This window comes from Prenolepis imparis, unplaced genomic scaffold (genome assembly GCF_030444845.1).
Source record: "Prenolepis imparis isolate NDT839.2.m4 unplaced genomic scaffold, iyPreImpa1.0 SCAF_14, whole genome shotgun sequence".
In the NCBI taxonomy this organism is placed as follows: domain Eukaryota; kingdom Metazoa; phylum Arthropoda; class Insecta; order Hymenoptera; family Formicidae; genus Prenolepis; species Prenolepis imparis.
The window spans coordinates 1,453,292-1,480,134 of record NW_028141172.1 but is presented as its reverse complement, the minus strand read 5'-3'; the positions used below and the strand labels follow the sequence as shown (position 1 = coordinate 1,480,134).

At 38.6% G+C, this 26,843-nt stretch overlaps 1 protein-coding gene across 4 annotated transcripts in view; it reads left to right on the top strand.

The window, feature by feature from the left end:
* The window catches only part of Sk (small conductance calcium-activated potassium channel), a 132,139-nt gene extending 105,911 nt beyond the window's left edge, over positions 1 to 26,228 (top strand). For all 4 annotated transcript variants that reach the window (XM_083054739.1, XM_083054737.1, XM_083054738.1 and 1 more), the window contains 7 exons: positions 4,592 to 4,687; positions 9,881 to 10,302; positions 12,872 to 13,007; positions 14,280 to 14,390; positions 17,718 to 17,845; positions 17,970 to 18,039; positions 18,347 to 26,228. In XM_083054739.1, the coding sequence (XP_082910865.1) occupies positions 4,592 to 4,687; positions 9,881 to 10,302; positions 12,872 to 13,007; positions 14,280 to 14,390; positions 17,718 to 17,845; positions 17,970 to 18,039; positions 18,347 to 18,958 (1,575 nt within the window). In that variant the 3' untranslated portion in view covers positions 18,959 to 26,228. The remainder of the gene's footprint in view (positions 1 to 4,591; positions 4,688 to 9,880; positions 10,303 to 12,871; positions 13,008 to 14,279; positions 14,391 to 17,717; positions 17,846 to 17,969; positions 18,040 to 18,346) is intronic.
* Positions 26,229 to 26,843: the final 615 nt, after the last annotated feature.

Genomic DNA, 26,843 nt, shown 5'->3' with positions numbered 1-26,843 from the left:
TATATACTATGTATAGAATTTTTTTTAAATTTTTACCTAAATTTTCGTTTTAAAAGCGGTTTAAAATTCGACAGCGATATTCTGTCGTTGTTTGTATTCTCTGTTTATTGTTTGTTTTTTTTTTCGCCGACGCTGGATGACCAGTGTCGGATGCATTTGCGAACAACGAGGGTCCGAAAGTTCGCACATGTCGTGACACATGTGTGTTTTACACGCGCGTTCTCTCTATCACACAGGGACAAAGGAATCGAAAACTTGCGGCGCGGCGGCGCAAATCCTGGAACACGGATTTTACTTTAACGCCTGTTTTTTTTTTTTTTTTTCGACACACAGACGTGAAAAAACGCGGCAAAGGTGGTTAATTTCACAGGGCGTGACCACACAAACGAAGCCGCCAGCTCGTTCTCTCGCTTGGTCGAAAGCGCGACATGCGCACATTCGAACACGCACGAATAGATCATGCCGTCGCTATAGTAACCTCGTCGTGCGAGTCTGAAAAGCATCCCAACGCCGCGTTTGGCGAATGTTTTATCCGCGATTTCCGCGATATTACACGCGTATTAGCACGCGAACGAGAGTGGAGATCTCGTACAGAGTCTCCCCTCTCTTTTTCAATTTTTTTTTATCCGTATCAAAGAGTCGGCCGTTTGAAATGCTGATAAAGGTAGAGTTAAATAAAAAAAAAATAAATAAAACGATATGCGATCCGATACGTTTGATCACAACGTGTATCGCAATAGAAGCTTTACATAATATTATTTAAGCGAAATATTCCGAGGATATTTATTCGAAAATATATGTATATATGAAACTGCAAGGAAACGTTCGATTTGAAGTTAATCCCTTGCATAATGTCATAAAGAAAAAATGCATTATATACTTTGTGCCGTATAAAGAGTTCAATATTTGACTGTCGAATAATAAATATTTTTGACGGTAAAATATATATTTTTCTCGCTAAAGGAGAAAGAGACGGAAAATATCTTTCGTGGTGAGAATTGCCTCCCCCGCGGAAGGAAAATATAGTCGACGAGAGAGACATACGTAATCGGTGCCGACCATTTCCGTATGAATGCGAGGAGAGCCGGAAGCTAATGTAATCGGCATCGGGACGTGCCGGTGCGATCTGAATGCATCCGAGAGCCAGGACGTCATCGAGTCAGAGGCTCGTCGTTAACGCGAAACAAAGAGGAATGCCGGAATCGCCGAGAGAGGGTCGGGGTTGGCACGAATCTCCGTATTGCCCTAATCGATCGTCGGATCCCTTTAAGGGGATGATTACCCGCTCCGTAAGTTTCGTGGCGAGAGAGTAGATACCTCGAATTCGGCTAGAAAGTCTGAAGAAAAAGGAGGAGGAAAGAGCGAGTCATGTCGCGAAACTTTTAAAAGACGTTTCGATGTCATTCAGATGCTCTTTTCTCACATCTGCACCATCTTAACCTTTCCGAACTTTTTTTTTTTTATTTCAACAGACTGTGAACTGACGTTTTTTTTACATTTTTAGATTTTTATTTCTCTCTTTTTTTATTCATCTTTTGGATTCTCGCGTCGCTGGAGTAACGCGAAGAAGTGACACGCGCTGCTTTTTCCCGGTATAAATAAAATGGAAAATAAAACGAAGATAGATGTAATAAATAAAAAGTAGAACAAAAAAAAAGAAGAGGAGCGTTCTAAAGATATCCCGTGTGTAAAGATACTCTCCCCTCTGTTAATAGAGATAGATAAACCCTGCGCATTATCTGTAGATCCTCGCCGGATGAAACTAATAATCGTTCTCCTCTCGTGAAAGGGGAAATGCGCCGACGCGGTTTTCCCGAGAAAATCGGCCCTCGATGAGATGCAATCGCATTAATTCATGGACCACGCGAGCGGCATAATCCCCGTCCCCCTTTCATCCCTCTGCTCGGCCATGCGCTGTATCGATATATACCGGCCTTTGGCGTTGCTGCTCGTAAATTTATTACAGCGCATCCCGGTAACCGCATGTGACATCGAGCTTACGTTTTCATCTTTAAGAGGCGATAACCGATAATTGGATCATCCCATTGAATTACGTTTACGGTAAATTCAGTCGACCGTTTCGGAAACGGATGATTGTAATTTGCATTTAGAATCGCATTCGCGCACAAACAGTTTTACAAATTAACTCTCCGTATCTTTTCATATCGTTTAAATTGTTACGAATGTCTGATCCTTTTAAACTTTAATTTCTTGTCTTTGTGATAAAGTAAAAAAAGTCTGCAAATATTCTCTTGCGCTTTATGTTATTAGATTTGTTCAGAAAGTAATGCTCTACATTTTTTTTCTTAGAAACTATTTATTCAATGGGTTTAAAATTTACACACAATATACACATATTATGTTTCAACTTAATTTCCAATCAACTTCTATATTTTCGTGGAGTGCATCTTTAAGTGGCCCAAAATGTTGGATATCAGAAGCAATCGCTAAACTGTACTCCCCTATTCATTCTATAATCCTGATCTGGAAGGAGTTCCAATTTCCGGAATACATCTTTTTGGGCCACTTGAAGATATAACTTAAAAAATATCTCTGCGGTACAAGATTTGAGGATGACAAAGACGCGATTCAAGCAGTGATGACATGGCTACATGAACAGGACAAGAGCTGGTACAGTAAAGGCAAACATGCACTTGTGTCATGCTGACGCAAGAGGCTATAGAAGTTGATGGAGATTATGTTGAAAAATATATGTAAAGAGAAAACATCCATGTATACTGTGTGTAAATTAAAAATCTGTTGAATAAATAGTTTTTGAAAAAAAATGTGGAGCATTATTTTCTGAACAAACATTAATATTAATATTTTAAAACATTTTGTTCAAGATTTAACGTGGAAGATTTGAAAAGTTTGCTATCGATCAACGTTCTGCAAATATTCGTTTTCATTCGGTGATATTTATCGAGGTTTCCGGCGACGAAGGCAGACTTCTTCGCAACAGTAATCATTTGGAAAGAATTCACCTTAAAGAGCGAAAGCGACAATGGCAAATAGACACGCGCGCAAATTTCATAGTCTGAGGCGGTTATACGCGCCGCATAATGGCACGATAGTAATTTCGCGTATCCACGAACACCGTGGAGCACTCGTAAAGTCAACTAAGGTCGGGCGAAAATGAATTTCGCGTTCATATTTTACGGCGCGCCTCCTTAATCCCTTAATCCATTTATGCGGCGACCAGAAATCTAGCCCGACCAGATACAAAAGGTTCGGTGAAAGGTGTCGCTAGAAAAGCTGTTCGGTTGAATAAAAAATGACGGTACAATTTTACGATCTAATTAAGAATTTCGCAACCTTTGACAAATAATACATTCGTACGTATTCGGATTTTATCTTATTCATTCCAAATTACCTTCTCTCGTGATACCTCGAATGTAATCTTGCGGATAATAATAACAAGAACCGTTTAAATAAAAACGACCGATATTCGTTGCACGCAAGAAGTAGAGTCGGATATCTATATTCCGAACATTACTTCTCGTTAGAGAGACGAATCGAGAGAGAAGAACGTTGGTGGTTAGTTCGACATCGCAATCTCGTTTTCCTATCGCGATTAATCTGCTGTAACTTGTACCACGGTCGATTTAATAAGTCAATTTAACCAGATTTTGATACGAGTCTCGGTTACAAAGATACTTCACGTTGGACGATGGTTGGTGGTGAACTTTGAGCTGGTCAAAGATCTCCTTTCGGATGAGGGAGAAGCGGTGACGTCGCTTGAAGCGCTCTGTAAACTTTAGAACCAGGGCGCATATCTCTGTCTCGAGCCTGCTTAAACTCGTTCAAACAAAAACAGATGCATTCGACAATGCGATCAGATTAGCGGAAATTACTGTATACAACTTGGATCTCGTTATAAGTTATAACACACGATGTCCCGCAATTTGCGAAACTGAACAGGAATTAGCCTTCACAAATTTCGAAACGCCAGGAAACCGCAGTAAGTTAAAGGATATGAAATTGTCAGATTTATTAAGTGTGCGAAGCATTTTATGCCCAAGTTTTTTAATGTGATTCAAGAGATTATAAATCGGGTTATCGAGAACTTTCGATTCCGTTTCGACGGATGTTTAATGACGTGGAAAAAATTAGTGATAAAGGGTCTATCAGATTTATTCTTCCAATGATTCCTTTTGGACATAATATTAATTACCTTCATTTATTCTTCGAATTTCTTTTTGCTAATAATGCAAAAATAGAGGAAAAAGAAGATTTTTTTTTAGCACTTAGCATTTTTTTGATCGCATCGCGAATTGAAAGCTATGAATATTTTATTGTTCCACGTGTATCAAAAAAATAAGCAATTAAAGCGCAGTTAAATCTCATAATTTGCGTTTAATTGTTTGAATTTAATTATTAATTCGTCAATATGTACATATAGGTACATATATTCTCGAATCTATAATTTAATATAATATCGAAATAACAATTATTGTTTATCTCAATATGTTTTTGATCGCATATTTTTGGGAGAAAATCAGCAGTTGTTATATATAAAATAAATATAAAATAATTTCATAGATACGTGTATATACATATATTATATATACGGATTTGTTGTATGTTTCAGGCCTCGTTTTACTCGACAGCACTGAAAACCCTGATCTCTGTGTCTACTGTGATACTGCTTGGCCTCATATTTGCTTACCATGCCTTAGAAGTTCAGGTATGTATTATGTATAACGCACATCTCAAAGCATTACAATTGTAACAATAAAAATAGAAAACTTTGAACGTTGACTCCGCTAAATTTAAATAGAATACAAATATCGCATTGTGTCAATTTCCTCGAAAATCAAGAAGAATTTATTTTATCCACTTTGCTCGCACGATTGTATATAAGTATAATTTTAATATGTAAGTATAATATATAAGTCTAATATATAAGTATAATATATAAGTAATTTTATTATATTACACAAGACGTAGCACATGGCACAACCGAAATAATGGCGAAAAGATTTTTCTCGTGTAAGATTTTTCCTTAGCAATTTAGATTTTGAAAAAGTTGAAAAATTCAATAATGCAATAGTCAGAAGATATTTCAAGACACATACGCACATTTTTGTTATTATATCATAATTTATGACACAAACTATTATTGCATCTCTATAAAATTGTCACAAACACAAACTACTAAATATATAGTGGCCGTAAACAACTATAAATAGCTATAAACAAATAAAATGGCCGCAGTCGGGACATGGATAATTTCAGCAATGAATCGTTTCGAACAGACATATTACGCCTGCGGAATTTAACAGCCGTCCATTTGAACCATCGCATCGTCCGTTCGATCGAGAAATCGAGCGAAAACAGAGCGTGCGCGTGATTTTGCATGTAGTATTAATGCGTCGCTAATGAAAGGCCAATTACATTGCGCGATTAAATTTTATCTAGTCGACGATACGCACAAAATCGCACGTCGACTGAAAATCGACGATCAACCGACGGGGGAATTATTTATGCGGACAGGCCCGCACTGCGCTTAAATCTTTGAAAAGCGTAACTGAATGAGTAACGGCGTATTCGCGGGATGAATAAATATGCAACGACCTTTGGCTCTAGATCAATAAGTAACGTCGCGTGGAAACTCGAATAACTTCAAATTTTGTAACAAGACATTTGTCTCTCGGCGAAGCCGAGCGCGAGATCTTTATTCAAACTTCTTCTACGGTTTATAGTAGGAAATCTTTGCGGAAATTGCGAATACATCTCCTTTCTCTCTGCGACCCTCTTTTAAGATAAAAGTTTCATCCTGTCAAGATTGCGAAGATTGAGAAGATGTTGAAATGTATATATAATACCGGGATTGTTGATGTTGCGAGATTCTTTTATTATTCGACAATTTTTAAACACAACGAGATACCATCATCAGATAGAGGTCTTCATTTAATTTCTATTTAATTTAGAAGTTATCTCGTGATCTCGATGCAAGAACGGAGGTCGAGAAAAATGATGTCGTTGAAACCGCGCGAAGAGAGAACCGATAAGTGTTCATTATAATATCCGGCGAAGGGAAGTCTCTTTCTCAGCTGAGCTCTCGGTTTGCTTCCGTCCTGGTAAGGAAGTCGTCTTAATGAGATACCAATTGCCGGCAGTGAAACGAGCTTCGCAAAACCGCGCGAGGCTCCGACAGAGGAGGAACGTTTAAGCTTCAACTCAAATATTGACGCTACGACCGTCTTTCAAATCTTCACACTAAAGACGTTTATACCGAGTGATCCGCAGAGAAGAAATGCTGTGTAACTTTGATATCCGATTTCTCTCTCCGAGCGACTCTGAAGAAACGGATTCGTATAAAAATGTAAACTCGATAATAAAATAATGGGAGAAATGTAAATGTTTAAATTTTAGAACAAAAATATCCATCGTAGATGCATCGTAGATTTTTATGGCACATAAACCTTCGTAAAAACTGATGAGATAGTCAATTTGACGTAAAAAAATATGACGTAAAATATTAAGTATGTAAATTTTTTATTCCTTTTGCTTCAATCGCGCATAATCGATTAGCAGACTCGTGTTTGAGAAACAAATTTATATTTTATTTAAATAATTTAAATTTTATTTTATGTACGTTATGTAATTTTATTTTATGTAATGATTATAATTATTTTATTTTATGCAAATAAACAAAATTGGAAACATTATACTCTAGTAATATTTCATCGATATGTTTCGTGTCAATTTTATTTGACTGATAAAACGGCGCGGGTTAATTTTGAATGGCAGATCAGCTGAGTGTCTCTATCGATGGAATATCGAGGCGGATCGTGAAATGAAAAAGGAAGAGGCGCGATAGCTGCCAACATTCCTTCCGTATCCCAAACGGATAATCCCGACTCAATGTGCCGGAAAAATGTTTTCGTCAAGCTCGCAGTTGTCGCGCGATGCAATTTTAGCGCGATATATCGAAGCCTTCCTCTCCCCTTCTCCTATCCAGGGTGATATCCCTGCGATGCGATAATGAGGGTTGTCGAGTTGGTTCGAGATGGAAGTAGATCTTATGATTTTTATGAGACGATGATCGTTTTCGAAATCCTGGGACTTCAATAAAACTTTATTTTTGCGTGTTCATTGCATAAATTCATTAAAGAACGCTATTTGCATGTCTGGATGGAAATGGCCAGTTTTCGAGAATAAAACACCGGCTATTCTATACAAGTTTCGCAAACTTAGTTTAATAGATACTTGGAACTCGCAAAGTTAATTGTCGTTAAAAAGGGAAAACTTCGAAGCAGGCCATTTGCAACTTATCTAGCAATCCAAATATCTTGCACATCTGAAATTCGAATTGGAAACAAACAAACGTAAAACTTACGAATTCACGAATTTAGGCGGATAATAAATTATCCATGCGGTTATCTGTCATTTATATAAGTTTCGAAGCTCTAAATTCGCAAAAAAAGACCCTTTAAAATTACTTCTAACTAGGGTAAAATTATATTGATCGAGCTTATCGTCTACGATCGGAAAGCATTAGGAGCGAAAGGTTTTTCGATGATGACCAGCCCGGCCACTCCAAGCTGGCGCACGCAATCTTGCGGCAACAACGGCTGGCTAAGAGCCTAATGGCCTGCTGACCTTTCGGCACCTGTTGATTGTCGTTTATCAACGATTTGCATGCGCAGATTTGCCGAGATTCACCTGACGCTGCAAAGCGAATGGGATCTCCCGCGGGAGACGTCGTTCGATGTCATCTGCTCAAGTTTCTCAACATCCTCTCTCTTCTCCATCTACCTCTTGCTCCATACTAAACACATACTTCAAACTTCATAAATCTGTTCGGATCTCTACAATTGTCGCGAATCCTCGACACGTCAAATCTCTCTCAAAGTACAGAGATCTTCTTCCTTAGATATAAACGACAATTTTATTCGATTCTATCACAAATCTGATCAATAAATATTAAATTAATGATCTCTCGATTTTTATTGAACGATAGAAATAATGATAAATTATCGGTGAAAGAAGTTGCAGAATTGTAATAAACTTAGCGAACGTTATCTAGTTTAGAAGAAATTTGACGAAATTCTATTGGCTATCCTATGTCATAAAAACATCTATAATATGTTACTGTTTTTTTAAAAAACATTTAATTCCATACGATATCATCGCCCGTGTTCAGATACTGCAAAGATTAGAAAAGTTAAAAAAGATACCATAGATTTATGAATTCATAAATCACCGCGATGCTAAAATCTGATACTACTCTTGGTCCTTTAAACCTCATCCATGCAGTGCGCATTTTGCGGTATTTTTGTCGCCATAAATCGCTAGTATCGCGCAAGATTTCTTCTTCTCTGTAGGGGTTTTTCCCGATTGCAACGGATTTTTCCTTCTCTTGTTACGTTCTCCCCCCTTCCCGTCTCTTTCTTCCGGATAAATGGACCCGCACTGCATTATACTAATCCATTCAGAACGCCGGCGGCGATGGCGGGTTGCATCTTTTCGCACCGGACGAGAAATACGAGCTGCAAAGTATCCGCGATGTATCAGGCCGCGAGATATCGCCAAGATGTAAAACCGTGCGATGATGGATGTATCGTATCCCCCCGGACTTTCAGGAACACAACTCCATTGTCGGAGCGGTGAAATTTTAAATTTCGAGGTCCGACCCACACACGCTGTATGTAGGACGGAAAAACTTAAGGGATATGATTTATGACGTTGCGAGCATCGCCCAACAAAGGTTTTTGATATTGAGATATTACGATAATTCGCAAAACAAATTAATAAATTGAGAACTAAATAATTGTAAAATTATTTTCGAGGGAATGTTAAATTTATTATATCAAGGTTTCGCGAAATAAAAAAAGATCTCCGCGAATAAAAATCTGCTGAAATATTTGAAGAAAGAAGATAAGTAAAATAGACGATAAAAATGTGCGATACCGCGAGAGGATCAGCGACGTGAAGAATCCGTGGTGTCTATACGAGACAAATCGCATGATACCGTATCTCGGGTAACACGTGGTGTATAGGATATAGCCTTTAAGCGCGAGCTGTTTAGATCTGGCAGGATCGTTATCGAGTTAAGGATGATTTGTTGCCGGAATAGCGGCGGCGTGTGTACGGTTACAACTACGTAGCGAGAGATAGACGGTGATAAACAACGGCTTATGTGTTGCACCGTTTTAATCAAGTTTACGAGAGAGAGGCAAGGCGGTTGGAATTCATATTAATCGAACGCGGCTCTCAAAGAGCGAGCTTTCATATCGGAATACGCGGGCTCATTTGGGTCTCTCGATTGGTAATCTCGCGCGAATCGATATATCGGTAAATGTATTCGCAAAAATGCTTTGAACGGTGCGCGCATCTTTTGCACACTGATAATATGCAACGACACGGCTTAATTAATCCATTCGTCTGTTTGCATTCGCTCGGCATTCGCGCGAAATGAATGGACATTTTTCAATAATGTTCAATTTTCAACGAATAAAGATCCCAACAATTAATAATTATTGTAATCGTGCATATTAATTCCCGTTATAGTTATTACTAAAAGCTCCTCTCAATAAGAGAATTTAAAAATTATAAAAATTAATTATATTTTATTCTTTATCTCGAAAACACATATATCTTCAAATTTCTAGATTTTTTATATAGGCACGCATAATGTCATTGTACAATAATAAATAAATTATATTTCCAAAATTAAAAAAAAAATTAAAATTAATTAAACTTAATAAAATTATATAATGTTATATTATCCGAATATTGTTGGAAGAATTATTGCGAAGCACAAATCTCTGTCGATGCCGAAAGCAGCATCAGACGCGACACACTTAGGTTGAGGGAGAGTGTATGCACACGTGTGTATATGATCTGTCAATTTTTCTGTGTCGAACGACAGTTGTTCATGATCGATAACTGCGCGGACGACTGGCGGATCGCGATGACCTGGCAGCGGATCGCGCAGATCTCGGTGGAGCTGGCGATCTGCGCGATTCATCCGATTCCGGGCGAATACTACTTCCTATGGACGACCAAGCTGGCAAACAAGAACGGCGACATCGGCTCCAAGTGGGTGCCGTACGACGTCACCCTCTCGTTGCCCATGTTCCTCAGGCTCTACCTCATCTGTCGTGTGATGCTGCTGCACTCGAAGCTCTTCACGGACGCGTCGTCGCGTAGCATAGGGGCCTTGAATCGCATCAACTTTAACACCAGGTTCGTCCTCAAGACCCTGATGACCATCTGCCCCGGCACGGTGCTGCTGGTCTTCATGGTCTCCCTGTGGATCATCGCCTCGTGGACGTTGCGACAGTGCGAAAGGTAGGTGCTTGATAAAGTATTATATCAAGTTTTCATTAAAATAATCAGCACTCTTTTCTTCGTTCTCCGTTTTTATCTAGTTTGTTGATTTCTTCTCCGGTATCCGAGCTTTTGGAATACTGTTTTATTTCCTTTTTGCATTCTCTCTCTGCTAGTAAAGTAACAGTAGTTGTTCCATATTATTCACACGATACATTAATCAACAAGAGAGGAGAAACACTGACAATGCATTTTGAAATCGTGTACAGTCGAATGGACGCGACTCATTTGCGTACGATGATTGATCTATGACCTAATGGCGCGTCCGTCTATCGCGAGAAATGCCGCGACGTAATCATAAATCCCGGTACACTTGCGGGAGAAGAGGGAGGGGGACAGGAAGGAGACAGGATCTCGATTAGGGTCGGTCGTTGACGATCGCCGTTGGAATTTAGTGATTCCTGGAGAGACCGGCTGATAATTAAATTCTCCCCGTAAATAGCCGCGCCGCGATTTCAGGAATAATCAATCTTTGCCCGGGCAATATCGAGGCAGTTGCTCCCAAGGATCCTGTCAGGTGCTTCGAAGCAGAGGCGAGGAAAGGAGACGCTTTCCTATCCGTCGCCTCAATAAAAGAAGAACCTCCCGGTTCTTCCTTAATGGACGGGCTTTCACCCACGAGCTTAACTGAAATATTTATCACTCGGTTAATCCTTGATCTCCATCTGTCCGGCATCCGGCGAAAAGTCTTTCGGCCATGAATTTGATTCCGCGAACTCGCGATCGATCGTTTCATTGTTTCACCTGAGGGGGTCGAAAACGTGTGCGATTTTGCATTTGATTTATCGCGTTCCACCTTTTCCGATAGTCGATTATGATAATAGTATCCCGATAATGGTAGGAACGTTCAACTTCCCGACATTGTTTCCATTGACACTGGATGAATACGCGAGTATATCGCAGATATGTCGATATCAACGTGGAAAATTCCGTTTGGTGAACGATATTTATGAAAGAAATTTCAATCATTCGATACTTATTTCCGATGATCCCGTTATTTTAAATAAATAGTACACGCGCGTGAAATATTGATGTTTATGGTAAAATTCTCCCAACAAGTGGTTGCATCAAATAAATTTATTTAAACTTCCCTCTTAGTATTGTTGCGTTGATGAATTGAATAAATATTTAAAATGTTTCACAATTCTATCAATTATATAATTGTAAGTTATATTATCGTAAATCTCTATAATAGCTTATATCTCCTCTCTTTATTGTAATTAATTTTATTTATTCTGCTAAATACTTTTTTATTTAAAAATTTTTTTACATCAATTTTATAAAAAAATTGTTATACATACGTGTGTGTGTGTTTGTGCGTAGATATAAAATTTCTTGCAAATTTATTTTATGGAATTATGATAACGTGATGGTCTCGCATTATTCGCTAACATAAACTAACTATGGTTAATGAAATTATTGAATTTGCGGCTCTATATTTGCATTGAAAATTAAAAGAATTTGATAATTTTGCTCTCTCGTATTTTGCCGTAAACGAGCATGGGCCCCGCGGCCAGTTTTCACGCTCGGATTATGTAGTCGGAAATTGTCGGGAAATCCGAATGGTATTTTATTCAGTATGCGTTCGCGCATACTATACGTGACAGCGCAAATTTCCACGACAGTAACGCGATTTTCACGGTACATGGTCAACAATCATTCGTGCAATCAATGTTGCTATCAGAATAATTTGTTGGATCCATGGGAGTTTTATGGGGTGGATTGTCCGTCACGTCAAACGCGAATTATCAATTTTACGGAAAGTGAATAAGAAAAATGAAAGTGAGAGGGGGGAGATCACATATGTTACAGTTTACACGATTAATTTTATTCAAACGATTTTTCTTCATCTCTATTTGCCTCTCATTATGCTAATAAAATATTTATAGTCATTATTTAGAACTTTACCTTGGCTTTTGATATTTTCTCAATATTCTCATCTTTCCCAGAGAGAGAAAGGAAACAGGAGGTATTAAGGCACTGAATTTTTATTACAATCGATTTTATTTATTTTGGACGATTCATCGATTCCGAGTCGATTCGCGGATACCAACGAAGATGGAACCCTCGACGAATCCAAAAAAATCCGAACAAAGACGAAATCGTGTAACGTCGATCAAACTGTGTAACGCGGTCGTTAAAACCACTTTACGACGTAGATTACGACGCCCGCATCTTCCTCGTGTGCTCGATAATGAATCTCACGGGGGGCATAATAACGCTATCATTCATGCCCCAACTTGCCGTAGTTGCCCTAATGCTTATCCCTGATAAAAGATTGAATGCTAGCTGGATATGATAAGATGGATATAGCGGGCTGCTATTAAACAAGGACCAGCAAATTTGATTTTTAGAAATTATATCTCTAAAATTAGATCAAAGTTTTTAAAAATTTCAATCTCGAGTATTTTCGATATATTAAAAATGTCAAGATTTAAAAGAGATTCTGGAGCTTCGAAGTAGCAAAATATATTGCATTCACCGTCGTTGCGCTCGTCGAAATAACGCGCTTGTCGTTTTGCCACGACAGGTTCCACGACGAGGAACACGCAAATCTCCTCAACGCCATGTGGCTCATCGCCATCACTTTCCTGAGCGTCGGCTTTGGCGACATTGTGCCCAACACATACTGCGGTCGAGGTATAGCCGTCTCCACCGGAATGATGGTAAGGACAGGACGTAAACCGGCACCATCTCTCGCGAATCCTTTCCGATCGCTCGCGATCAATGTCAGACACGTGTGTCTCCGAGCAGATGCGCACACAATGAAATTCTTTGAAAGAGAAAAGGAAGTATTTTTGAAAAAAGAGAGGCTTTTTAAAACGAAGACTGTCTCTTCTTCTCACGAGATCTTTCCGGATGTACAATTACTCCGAATAATTATCCCGGTTCCCAAACTCGGTTACAGACACCGCATTACATGCATCACCAATCGTCACGGTCGTTAATTCCTTACCGAGGTTACCGCGAATTACTGGGACACTGGCATTTACGTATATGTCGAGATCCGCGGAACTTCGCAGGCATGTAAATTCGATGTAACTCGCGTTTAAGCATCGCGCCCGACCGGGGGCTTCATTACAGAGCTGGACGACCGTAATAAGCGAGCGAGCGAGCGAACGAGCGATCGATCGCGATTCGGTACCGGTCGTTGTGACAAAATCGCTCGTCGTGATTTACATAGTGCTTCATCGTCCCGCCGGATCCTTTAACACAGTTAACGTACCGTCTGTCTGTGTAATTAAAGGCGACGGAGGACACAATAAACGCCACGTTCGTTCTCTCCTACGGGAATGTGGGAAGTCGTTCCTCATTATTATATGCACCTTCCTTCCGTTCAGCGTCTCACTCTCTCGCACCCGTGAGTTAATCCGTAACTCCCGTTAATTCGTAACTACCCTCCGAGCTGGCAACCAACGCACGACTGGTTCCAGAGATGCTAGCCAATTTCTCGCCAAACTTCCGCCGCGCGAGCACGATGGTTGTTGCCGGAAGGCCAGTCCCGAGCACGAGTCACAATACATCTCGAAGTCGCCACCTTCCCTCGTTCCCTTTCATTTGTAAAATGCCCTTTTCCTTTGTCTTCCTTTCTCCCGTGTGCATTAACGCAAGCTGGTTGCATCGCGTAAATTATGTGGAATTACTCGGTCTAGGATTCTATGGCTGTTAACTTGTAACGGAAATCTCGTGCAGAGAAACATCCTGTTTTCCAACGAAACAGATAGTCCCGCAATTAAATTAATGAGAATGAAGTTACTTGAAAAATTAATAGTATAATTCTGAGACAGAAATCAGATTAGAGAATTTAGGGGATTGGATATAAATTCTTGAAAACCAGATGTTTAGAAATTTCGGGAGCGAAAAAGGAAGAGCAAAAGTTTGAAGATATACTTTCACGCGAAAGAAGCTTACAGAAATTTGTTTTTCAATTTTTTTAGGGCGCCGGATGCACCGCTTTGCTGGTGGCAGTTGTCTCCAGGAAGCTCGAACTAACGCGGGCGGAGAAGCACGTGCATAACTTCATGATGGACACGCAATTGACCAAAAGGGTAAGACTACTGTCACTTCATCCATAGAATTACAAGGCCTTTACGTTAATGGTAACCTTTACATAGTATTTTAATATGGCGGAGAATTTTTTATACCGTATCGTAGAGCAAAACGTTCTTGCGGCGCTATTTCGGTCTAGTGACGTAAATTTTAAAACAATAGAGAAAACTATTGTGTAAAATACATAGGCAGGAATTCTTTAATCGAATATCATGGATTATAAATCGTATTGAAGGGTTATATTTTCGGTTTCTATAGAGAAGAAGTTTGGTTCACATAGAGAGAGCAGAGTAGAGCCTTTAGTCTATACCAATTTATAATAGCTCATAATAGTCTACACTGCTTTTATATCGATCGACAATCAGGAGATAGACATTTACTGTGAGCTACAATTCCTTCGCAATTGAAATTTTTTTTTGCTTAAACATTCATTGAACTTGTAAAGTAGCTTAAGTAGCGAGAGATTTGTTTCAAGCTTTTTGTTTATCGATAATTTTTTTATGAATTTTATTCGTTTCTACATAGTATTTCTGTCGTCGCTAAACTTGATAAAAAAATAATCTCTGAAATAAGAAAGATTAAATAGAATTTTTATAACATAATGATAAAAATTTTTTGTTTAAATAAGCACTTAAATAACGCAAAGGATTAAACTGAAAATTTTACGAATATCGGAATCGTCTATCGTTGCAACAATCAACCATGCTACACTATATATCGCGTTTGGTTTGCGCAAGTTTCTGAATTAAAGAGGATAGCAACTTTTAATGATATGCATAGCAAATAATAAGTTTCTAAAGTGAAACGAGCTGTCTATGTGTGTATCAAAGTTATGTAAAAGGAGACGCTACATTAAATTTTCTCGAACGCTATTCTTCGAATATACGAACGATACACATTCGCGATAAGTATCTTGCAATATTTCAAATAAAAAATAAGACAGAAATTAAAGTTTGTAATTTGCAGAATCTCAAAAAGATTCGAAAGTTAGATTTTCTTAACTCTAGAAAGGAGATTCTCTTGATACTTGTTTCTTCCTGTTACAATATCTATAAACCTCGATCGCGATGGAAATGTCGAAGGGGATGATACGTTTGAAAGATTCAAAAGTACATAAAGTTTCTTAAAGATAGAGTATCGGAGAGAACGTCGTTTTAAGGCAGATCTTTCGAAACACAAATACATTTGTCGATGATATCTCGCCGAAGAATCGGGAAAGCGAATTAAGCACGTAATGAGAGCATGATGGATATATCACTCTTCATGTATAGCGTGACGTAATTTTCCGGTTGAACCACATAATAAGAAAGTATCCTACTGCGAGCAAGGTTTTGCCTTGGAAATAAGCAGAGAGCTGCATGAAGTCGGTCGGCGAAGTCGCTTTGACCTTTAGACAAGACAGGCTTCCCTTCGTTACCAATCTGAATGACTTTGACATCGCGATACTTGAGATTCGAGACTGTGGATTAAAGAGACAAGTAAAAGAAAGTCGTAAAGCTTGAAACAATTTTTTTTCTTACTTTATAAAAAAAAATAAAATCCAAATATAAAAGAATCTAAAAATCAATAAAATAGAAAATCAATAAATAAAAAGAATCCTCAATACAGATTTAACAAGCATATTAAGCATCAAATGTAAAGATTCCGAATCCGAGAGTCTGTTGAAGTTCAAGGACATGAGTGCAAACACACGAGGATAAGAGAAAGCGCTCCTGTCAAAGTAGATAGTATCGCCGTATCGTCTATCTGGATGATAGGTCGAGACTTGAGACGAGGAAGTCGGTTAATGTATCATTGTCATCGTGAAAGGAATGTGACGTCCGATCGATTCGATCTCAACAAACTTTCAAGGAAATAAAAGGCAACTCGGCGAGTAAATCGTAAAGTCGATGATAAAAGGCTTGCTAACAAAAACTTGTGAGTACTTTCCAGTTATTACATAAAGAATTTTGACATATCTGGAACACTTTGTAACAAGAGTGGATGCCATAATTCGTCGCCACGTTTCGTTAATTTTAAATTCCAAGTTCGAGAACAAGTTTCAGGGACTCTGCTGAAGCAGAGAATTAAAAGTTTGAGAATGTACTTGCGTTTTGAAAGCCTTACCATTAAGATTTAAAAGTTAAAAAAAATACATAATGGCACAAGAGAAACTCGTCGAGCTTTTTAAATTCGAGAAATTCAGAGATATCATAATTATTTAGAATTTAAAAATACATAGAGATCGGAAAAGGGCCTTCTCTATTCACTGTTCTTTCTTTCGCGAAGAAACATTGGTGACTCGTTGCAAATCATGACATAATCGATCGCTCGTGTCACAAGTAATATGCAGCGATTCGCAACTTCTTTTTCATGAAGATACAAACATTTTAATATATATTCCATCGTGCTTTTTTAAAGATATCTCGAGATATTCGAAAGTAGATTTCTCCTCCAGTGTCTTTGCAAAATTAGTGCAATTTAAATTTGTCGCATGTCCGACAGTGAGCATAAGTTGCATAAGTACGGTCGCTTCTCTCCACTTCTGGATCGAAGCCTTCAACCATACGGCTACTAAAATAATTATTAGCCAGCGTTATTTATAAACCTTGCAAATATCAAGGAGTGGTAACGTAGAGCTATACACATATCGTATCGACGAGTCTTTTTACGTCGCTTTAACCCTCGGATGCATATCTCTTTTTTTTTCACGTCATTACATAAGCCGAATCGATCTGATTTCATTAGCAGTAACAAACAAATGTCACATCCTCGATGCTTTTTTTCTCGACACGTATATAGTTTGGAGCAAGTGTAAATTTTTCCGAGAGAAAGAGAGAGAGAGAGAGAATTATATAATTTTAACAATTAATTTAAAACAAAATTGCGTAATCTTTTTAAAAACTTTTCTCATTAAATGACGTTCGTATAAAACGCAATGTTGTAATCCGAAAATATATATATTCTCGGATCGTTAATCATTTTTCGAGACAAATTATCCCCGCGATCCTGAAAGGGTTAATTAACCGTGACATCGTGAATACTGTCATAGAGCTAACGAGTTACGCGATTAATGGCGCAGTATAATGTTTACTTAGCGAATATACTTTGAATAATAATTTTCGCAGCGCGTGGTTGTTTTCAATTAAAAATTTATGAACTATGTATGGCGTGTTGCCAGTATTACTTCTTATGTAAACAAAATCCCTCGCAAGATACGATCTTTTCATCGCGCTGTCCGAAACAAAAGTTTTGAAAATACTCAAAAAATAGAGAGAAAGAGAATTATCCCCGCTGACGAGAGTCAGCTGATGCTGAATGGATTGACATGGCTCGTTCTGTTGCAGCTGAAGAACGCCGCGGCGAACGTGTTGCGGGAAACGTGGCTGATCTACAAGCACACCCGTTTGGTGAAGCGCGTCAATCCTGGACGCGTGCGAGCCCATCAGCGAAAATTCCTCTTAGCTATATATGCGTAAGTCGATATTCCGCACTCTCGGTCGCGATTACAGAAATAGCGTGTAGAGTAGACTACACGATGTAGGCTATATATACGTAATCGCATAACTCTATCTCGCAACTCTACCTCGACATTTCAGACTCAGAAAGGTGAAAATGGATCAGCGCAAATTGATGGACAACGCCAACACTATAACGGACATGGCCAAGGTAAGGATCATCAGCTAACGAGAGAAACCGTTCCTCCGCTTACAAAGCCTGATGGAATATTGCAACAGCGAGCGAATGGAATGGGAAATTCAAAGGGATTAGCTCTCGAAGGCTCTTTTAAACAGAACAGTTTTTTCGCAAGATTTTTTTCAAGTTATTTCCCTTTTTAACGCGAGCAGAGATTTAATTTCGTAGAATTAATAACACTCGTCTCATTTATTCACGTTAGTGAACTCGACATACACACGCATCCTCGCAAACAGATAAGAATATCAACATATAAAATGCCTAATCTCCGTTTCGACAGACGCAAAACACCGTCTACGAGATCGTCTCGGACATGAGTACGCGGCAGGATGCGGTGGAAGAGCGTTTAGTAGGTCTGGAGGACCGTCTGGTCGGCCTAGAGGAGAAGCTGACCTCGTTGCAGGGTCAGCTGGAGATGCTGCCGGAAGAGCTGACCCGGTGCCTGGCCCAGCACGCGGAACGGATGGAGCAGCGACGTAATTTCCTTCATCCGGATACCGCGGTAGCCATGGCGACTTCCGGCGGCGGTGGCGGCGGAGGAGGAACCATCTCGTCGGGCACAAGCCTGGTCGTTTCCGGTGGCGGCAGTGCATCCGTCGCCGCTCACCACCCTCTCGCCAGCCTCTCCAACTCTCCCCTCCTGCCGCACTCGCGCAGCGTGCCCAGCGCACCCAGTACCATGTCCCTGCATCCATGGCCGGTTAGCCCGGTCTTACCGCCCGTATCCAGCCGGACGCCGCACCTGGTGCCGGAGACCGGCAGGCATCACGGCCTCACTCACTCCGCCACGGTCACCACCACGACCTCGCAGTCGGCTACCAGACTCACCTCCCAGGCCGGCATGGGCGGGTTAGGCAACAGCCAAGGCTCGGACACGTCGGCGCACAGCTGAGTCTCGTCTCTGCAGCCGCAGCACTCGTACTAAAAGGCCCCGAGACGTCGGTTTCCGCGTAATCGCAGATCACGACCGTGCCGCGACACTAATCGGTCATCACCGACATATTATATATAGTACTGCCGGGATAGAAAATTGTACGCTACGGTCGTACGTAGGTCGCACAAACGAGTACGAAAAGATTCCCGTCTAGAACGGTGTCTCCTCATCTTTATTACGTTGACTGTCGTCCGACCTATAAATAAGACAGTTCGTGTCTAATTGTCGTATCGCGATGATGTTTGCTTGAATTCGTCGGTGTTTCCGCTGAAAAACAACTCTTTGAGTTCACCATTTGTTTTCGCGCAGAAATATAATCGTCGGATGTCACAAAGTGAATCACAAAGAGACACTGTTCTAAGCGAGAGCGGTTTACTATAGATTGATTAAACACACGGCCGTCTGTTTTTCGTGCGAAACTCGTCTAAGGATTGGGCCTTCTTGCGTCCCGCGCGCACCTTCGGGTCTCTCCTCGAGGAGTTATACTTTCAATGAAATGCAATCAAACGATAAGCGATTGCATACGGGATTTCGAATGAAGAAACTGTGGACGTAACGACTGTCTGAACGCCATATGTGTTACACATATATTTTATCTCTTTTGCCTTCAACAAATTCCTGAAATATTTAAGTGCGAAAGGAATCGACTTTCTCTGCATCCATTTAATCGCCTACTTTCGTCAATCTGCTCGATCCCTTCCAACCCTCACAATTCTTAGCTAGTCAATTTTGACACAAGTACGCAATTAAAAGGGATCGGATTTTTTTTTTTTTTTTTTTTACAAGACGAATACAGTCGAGCGTGATCGAGAGAATTAAAAATTAACAAATTACACTCTACAGAATAAAGAACACTCTACAAAATCGATCGATCGATTTCCGAAGGACGTGGAGGAGATGAACTCTCAAGGTACGCGCGGCTTCTTCCACTGGCTGCGCGCTGCTCCCCTGCCCAACTTGCGTGCCTGAATAACTGTTTTCTTAATAATTAAATGTACATTCTCGACATACACACACATACACACGCATACAGAAAACTCTCCACCTTGTATCTCTGTATACCTTGTGAAGAGAGCGTACAGGCATGACGTGTGTGTACAGGAAGCGTGTGCGGACAAGGACTAGCCCGCAGGTAAACCAAGCTGGCTCTTAAAGCCTTTCGCGCGCGGTTAAGGTAAACTGTCCCTTTTCCCTCTCCGAGGCGAAAGCGCCCTACAAAAGGGCTATTATATTATATTCAAACCTCATACAACGCCCTCAAAGTCCTAGGATCTGGTGCTGATCTCGAAAGATGACCGAGGTAAAGTATAAAATGGTCTACATATAATGAACCATTCGTATGTGCATTATCTGAACGAGAGCGGCTATAAAAGTGCGCAACTTACAATTTCTAATACGTTCGGGCATAACTTGGAACTGACATTCTTTCTCGTTGAACTCTCGCCTTCCGCTCGTTTAAGTAAATTTTATTAGAAGTTACGGCTGTTTGCCACACACTTTGAGATATAAAAGACTCGGGATCACATTTTACGCTAGATTTATGCGATTGTACTCTGATACTTTTTAATTCGTGGAGAATCGCTCTCCCAACTGTATTATATTTCGCGCGTATACACATTTCTCCTCTCTATTATTTTTCCGCCACACCTAACCGTATGTCTTTCCCGGCCTATATACACTTGCGAGATATTAAATTAACAACTTTGCGAAACAGTTCTTTTTTTTTCCTATTTGACGGCGCGCGTGAAAAGCGCGCTTTAAGGGCCGGCGCGAACCCGGGTGTTCAGGAAATAACGAGTAGAGAGAGAATGCAAAGTGATCTTATCCGCTTTAACGTCCGTAGGTTACGTAGGATATTATATTGTTAGGTGTAATACTCTTGTACTCTCTATGGCGCACGGGTACAAAAAAGCAAGCGGCTACGTTTCTATTGAAAGGAAGAGGGAGGGGTGGGAAGGGGGTGAGGATTTTTTTTATAATGGAACCGCGACCGCGCGAGGGTAGGCGCGGGGCGACACGAGAGGGGTAGGCTTAATTAAACGAATCGACCAGACAATGGGAAAGTAATTATTTGCCAACGACTTTCCGTTCGAGAGGCGTCAGGCGCTTTTTCGTTCATGTGCCTGTAATTATCGTCATTTAAATACCCCTACATTAATTTACGATCGATTCGTATAGGAAAAGTAATTTATTGTTCAAAGAATAAAACACACGCTATATATATAGCGGTTGTAATTATCGCTTTTTATCTATTAATTTCTTGCAAATTTTTTGCAGTTTTTCTCTTACCAAAAACGCAATTAGTATGATTCAACAGCTAAGGCCCGATCGCACCAACATTATTTTAGTTTTAAGTGAGACTTAAATATGTATCTATCTTTATCTTTTTTTCTAAATAAATAAAGACAAACATATATTTAAGTCTCGCTTAAAACCAAAATGACGTTGGTGCAATCGGGCCTTAGAGTCTTGGATTACTCGACGAAGAAGGGACGATGAACGAAGAAAAGCCTGATGCGCCAAAGATACAGAGTGTCCCGGGAAGAGCCGAATTTACGATTGTCCAATCGATCGTGAGATGACGGTTCAGGTTCTTCGGATCTTGGAAGAATCTGGATTTACCGAGGGACGCGGTTCGGCTTTTCTTCCGGAACACGGTATGACGTTTTTGCTGTAATTCGCAGCTATAACGCAACGGCGCTTTATTCTTTCCGACGCGATATTAGTCCCGAAGATATTCACAAAACACACGTACACAGATCTCGAAGCGATGCGGGTTTGCTAAGGCAATCTGTAATCGCACAGATCGAGATTCTATTTGAGGCTCTACGAGGCGAGTTCAAGCGATTCTCATCCCTTCGATAATAAATTAGAGATGAAACGTGTTTGTGTGCTTCTGTTTCTTTAGTTAGATCAAGAAGAATTGAAATAAACTTATTATTTGAAATTGAATTTATTTATCGAAATTAAATCTTTGAGGACACACAGAGGTGTTTGACAATTTTTAGAAAATTATTTATGAGAGAGAATTGATTTCCCAATTGGATAATTTTATTTCTATACTTTGTGTTTAGGTCTTATATATACATATATTTTACTTATTAACATCAGATTTAGTTGACGTTTATTAAACGCTGCGAACTAATTTCATGAAAGGGATAAGGTTCGGTCGAGCCGCCTTTATCCTCGACCGTTCACAAGGAAAAGCTCACGCGGAAAAAGCTCAGTAACGCGGATAAAGCTGGGACCTGGTTTGTCTTGTCCGTCATCGTTTCATTTCGAAAGCGTAGTTTCGCGGCTAATCGCAATGCGAAACGGGACCAAAACAGACACAAATTTTCACAACGTTCTCATACTATCCCTCTCCCTCTCTCTCTCTCTTGTCTTTTTTTTTATCTTTCCTCTTGCTCTCCTTCTTTTCCCAGTTGGGCAGATTTTTCATCTAGATAAGAGAGTCGACTAAGGACTAAAAGAGATAAGTGAAACTGTTCGATGATTGGAATACTTTGCTATCTTTTAGTAAATTGGAAATTCACTCAGCGGTAAAAGTGGTATCCTTATCGAGAAAAATAAAAAATACTGCTGATATGAAAAAATTTATGCGTTTTATTACAAGAAATTGTTTGACTTTTAATATTTTACATCCTCCCAAGTAGATTTTTCGATAGCAATCCGTTAATAAAGGCAGTTACACGTACTAATATAATAAAAAAATTCAGAGCGGTTCTTCTTTTTTCACAAAGAAAACTATAGCAAACTTTTACCATCCATCTGCTTACTTTTACGACGTAGTTTCTGTTTATCTTTTATCTATTTGATATAGTTTATAAAAAAAATAGCAAACAATTTATTTGAAAAATGGAGCACTATTCTCTCAAAAGCTTTCTCGTGTCGATCGATACTTTGAGTTTAGAAAAATCCTCTACTATATCGCAGAATAAACTTCTATTCGAATAGGAAGACTATCTCGTGTACGTGAAGATAATTCTTTTATTTAGTCAGTCTCTTTATCTGAATGAAGTTTTCAGTCGGGCAACATTTTCTATTTTTTTTTTTTTTTTATTCTAATCGGTTTCCCTTGGATTGTTCCGCTATTTCCTCCCTTTCTTCATTTTTCTTCCCTCTCTTCCTGTTTAAGGAGTATTCCTCTTTCGCTCGCGACTCAATGCACTGGACATGACACACAACTCTACGATATTTTTATATAGATTTCTTAAAAGTGCATTATATGGTGCCAGGAAGACCACGCCAAGTATAAAAACGTAAAATTAAAACAGTCTCAATATCGGATTCTTATAGGTGATATAGACACCGATTCGATAATATTGTTAGTACGTAATAGAAAAAAAGAGGAATATGAAGTACGCGTAGATGATTACCGAACTCTTCGACGTAGTGAAGTTATACATGACATATGAAGGGGAGAAAAAAAATCTATAAACGAGAAAGTGCGTTTGCTCGCGAACTATATATAAATATATGGAATACACACAAATACGAAAGTTGACAAATTGATTTCGTGTCATTGGATATACGTGGAGATATTGCATAAAAATTTTCTCTCTTTCTCCTGCGTTGAATTTCAATGTAATTATATTAATAAATTTGCAATGGACTTTTTATTCATATTTCAATAATTAAAAAAATATTATTTATTTAATTAATTATATTACGTGTAAATTAAAATTCAAAGTGGAGTAATGTCGACATATAGAGCTAACTATACATTGATACTTTGAGAGTTTGCATTTTTAAGGATTAACATGTTAGAATTATTTGAGATATTCTCTACAAACTTCATAATTGATTTTTTAATTGTAGAACAGGAAAGGTCGACTTAAAATTCATACTATACACTTGAAATAAAATTTGACGCAGACTTGACGAAATATATCTTATACGAGGTCTTCGCTCATCTTATTTATCTATTTAGAGAAATTCCGAGATGTTGAAATCTTGAATATTTATCATATTAGATTTAAATGATGAGAAAATTTGAATGATTCAAACTTTAGATCAATGTAACTTTAAGCAATCTGCGAAAAATTGTGGTTCAAGAATGAGAGAGCAGAATGTTCATCTTAGGAAAACTTGTAAAATTACTTTCTGAAAAAAACATACAGAATTCGCGGTTCTTTAAACTTGAGATTTTTACAATATGTAGGATTGAGGTTTTTACATTCTCAAAAGCTTTAATCTTGACACTTTCAAAAAGTACTTTCGACTCCTTAATTTTAAACTATCGAGTTTCCGGATCTTAAGTTTAGTGTGCACTGCGTAAAAAAAAAGAAGCAGTGAAAAATATAAGCGGTTCCTTCCTTCTTTTGATGCGATAATCACGATGGTTCGTTAACCGGAATTAAATAAAAATGATTATTTCCGGCGCGATGTGGATTATACACTATATTAACGATTTTAAGGGCGATGCGATACTTCACACGAAAGACGGGGGTGTCAAAGACAGGAAGAGCGGTGATCGATTTAACTCTTTACACGCAATTAAAGTAACAGTAAAAAAAAAGAAATAAACGAGACGAAAAGTAGCAAAAAAAAAGAAATTAAACGCACGCGAGCGCAGCCTCGGGGCGAATTTATATGAGCATTACGGTTATTACTATCTATATTCGTTTCTAATTGTTATATTGTTATGATTATTACGATTATTATATCGTCATACATACATGACGATGAATAACGGTAGAGTTTTAACTCTCAGAGAGACACACTTTACGGAAATCTTATATACCAATATATAATTAAACCTAGCGGGCTGTCGCCATTTAACTGTTACATAAAAATGACCAACAAAACTAATTAAAGTAAAAATATTAACTATTAATCTACATAGGGTGACCTAGCGACCATATATTAAGGAATCCTTATTTTTAACGAGCCCTCTTTTCCTCTCTAACTTTCCCTTTCTCTCTCTCTCTCTCTTTCTCTTTCTCTCCATTTTGAGATCATTGGAAGAACCCACATAAGACGCAGCGTAAACGCACTGTTGTTATACTCATGCTGTTAATACCGTCATTGTCTTCACTGTACACAATAACTTGATAGAAACTTGATTCGTCTCATTCTCGTTCCATTCGCTTCATTTGCATCAGTTTCGACTAATCTGGGATCCTCTTCAAGAATTGATTTCTTATAAATACTGTACTCGTTTGAAGCTTTTGAATCCTATAAATACCACTTATATATCCGTGAAAACAGAACTAGAAGCTTAAAAAAAAATCTAAATTTCTTATTTCGCCCTCTACAGCTTTGAGTTATGAAATTTTACAGATTTGCGAATACTTTAAAACACGTTGACTTGTGAAATTTCGAAATCACGAAGCATGAAAGTAATCACGAGGTCTTGGGGTGTCATCAGCGTCGAACATCCACGCGAACGTGAACACACATTTTAAAACGCATCAACAGGACATTATACAATCCGCCATCATTTTCGTCATTAAAAATTCGATATTATATACCGTATCGCGCAACATTATATAACGCGCCTATATTTATAATCTTTGTCATTAATATTCAGCATTATAATCCACTGTGAAACTTCGCTGTTACAGCTCCGTATTGTTTGCGACATATATCTATTATGATGATATTTTTCCCTCCCATTTTTCGCATCATACACGATGATACCGTATCATCGATAAGTCGATTCACGATCTTGGAACAAAACGGACTATTATTAACGATTAGAGAAAGTTTCCTTCCTACACAGGTTTAGGGCAATAGGTCTATATATAAATATAAAGCATATACATATATATGTATATATATATGTATATATATATATATGTATATACCCAAAGAGAAAAACCCATATACATATATTCTAACTTGGCTAAAATATATATATAATATGTAAGCTGTTACTATTATATTAATTACTAGTCTCTCGATTACGATTTACGACGGCGGACATAGGGCAAGGCACAAATTAGCATACATATATAATTATACGTATATATACATAAAATATATATATATATATATATATATATATATACATACAGAGATAAAAGTAAAGTATATAAAATATATATACGTATATATAAATATATATAATAACTGAAATACACATTCGTTAGAGAAAGAATGAAGAGGCGCGCACTGTTTAAAAAAGAAATTTAAAAAAAATAAAAAAACAAGAGGCATGCGAGTGCATCATCGCGGTAGAAAAAACTCGTAGGGCTTTTAAAAAAAAAAGTGGTTTTGATACTATACGAAGCACACACCGAGAGAGCGAACTTTTCTTACGACGAGACTTAACGATATTTTTTTAGACTCCGCTAACGAATCGACTAAAATTAACTTCGAACACAGGCGAACGGAACTTCGCGGTTCAAACACGTTCGACCGGTGAACGCGTTCCTATTCAACGACTATCTCACCTTCCATCTGATCAACTGTCGTCTGAAACACATAAATACGTATGGACACTATCCTGGAGATCTCCCTATTCGAATTCGACCGTAGATTCTGGAAAGTTCCGAAGGAGACGACTTTAAAATTAAAGATTCAGGAAACTCTCTTGAATCTTCAGAATTTTTTTTATATCTTCGGAAATTTTGAAATTCTGTCGCGAGTGACGCCTTTCGAATATCCTCGGAGCCTTCGAATTCAAAATATTAAAATTAGCAAAACAGTTGAGCATTAAGACTCAGGACTGTGTATCCTTCGCGATTTGCACAACGGGAATATTCAATTTTTAAAACTCTGAATCGAACAGTGTTATTAACATTGGACTTATCCTCGTAGGATCTCAAATCCTCGTAATCTAGGTGTTTATTATATTCGGGACATATACATTTGTGAATTTTTTTCCAAAGTTTCA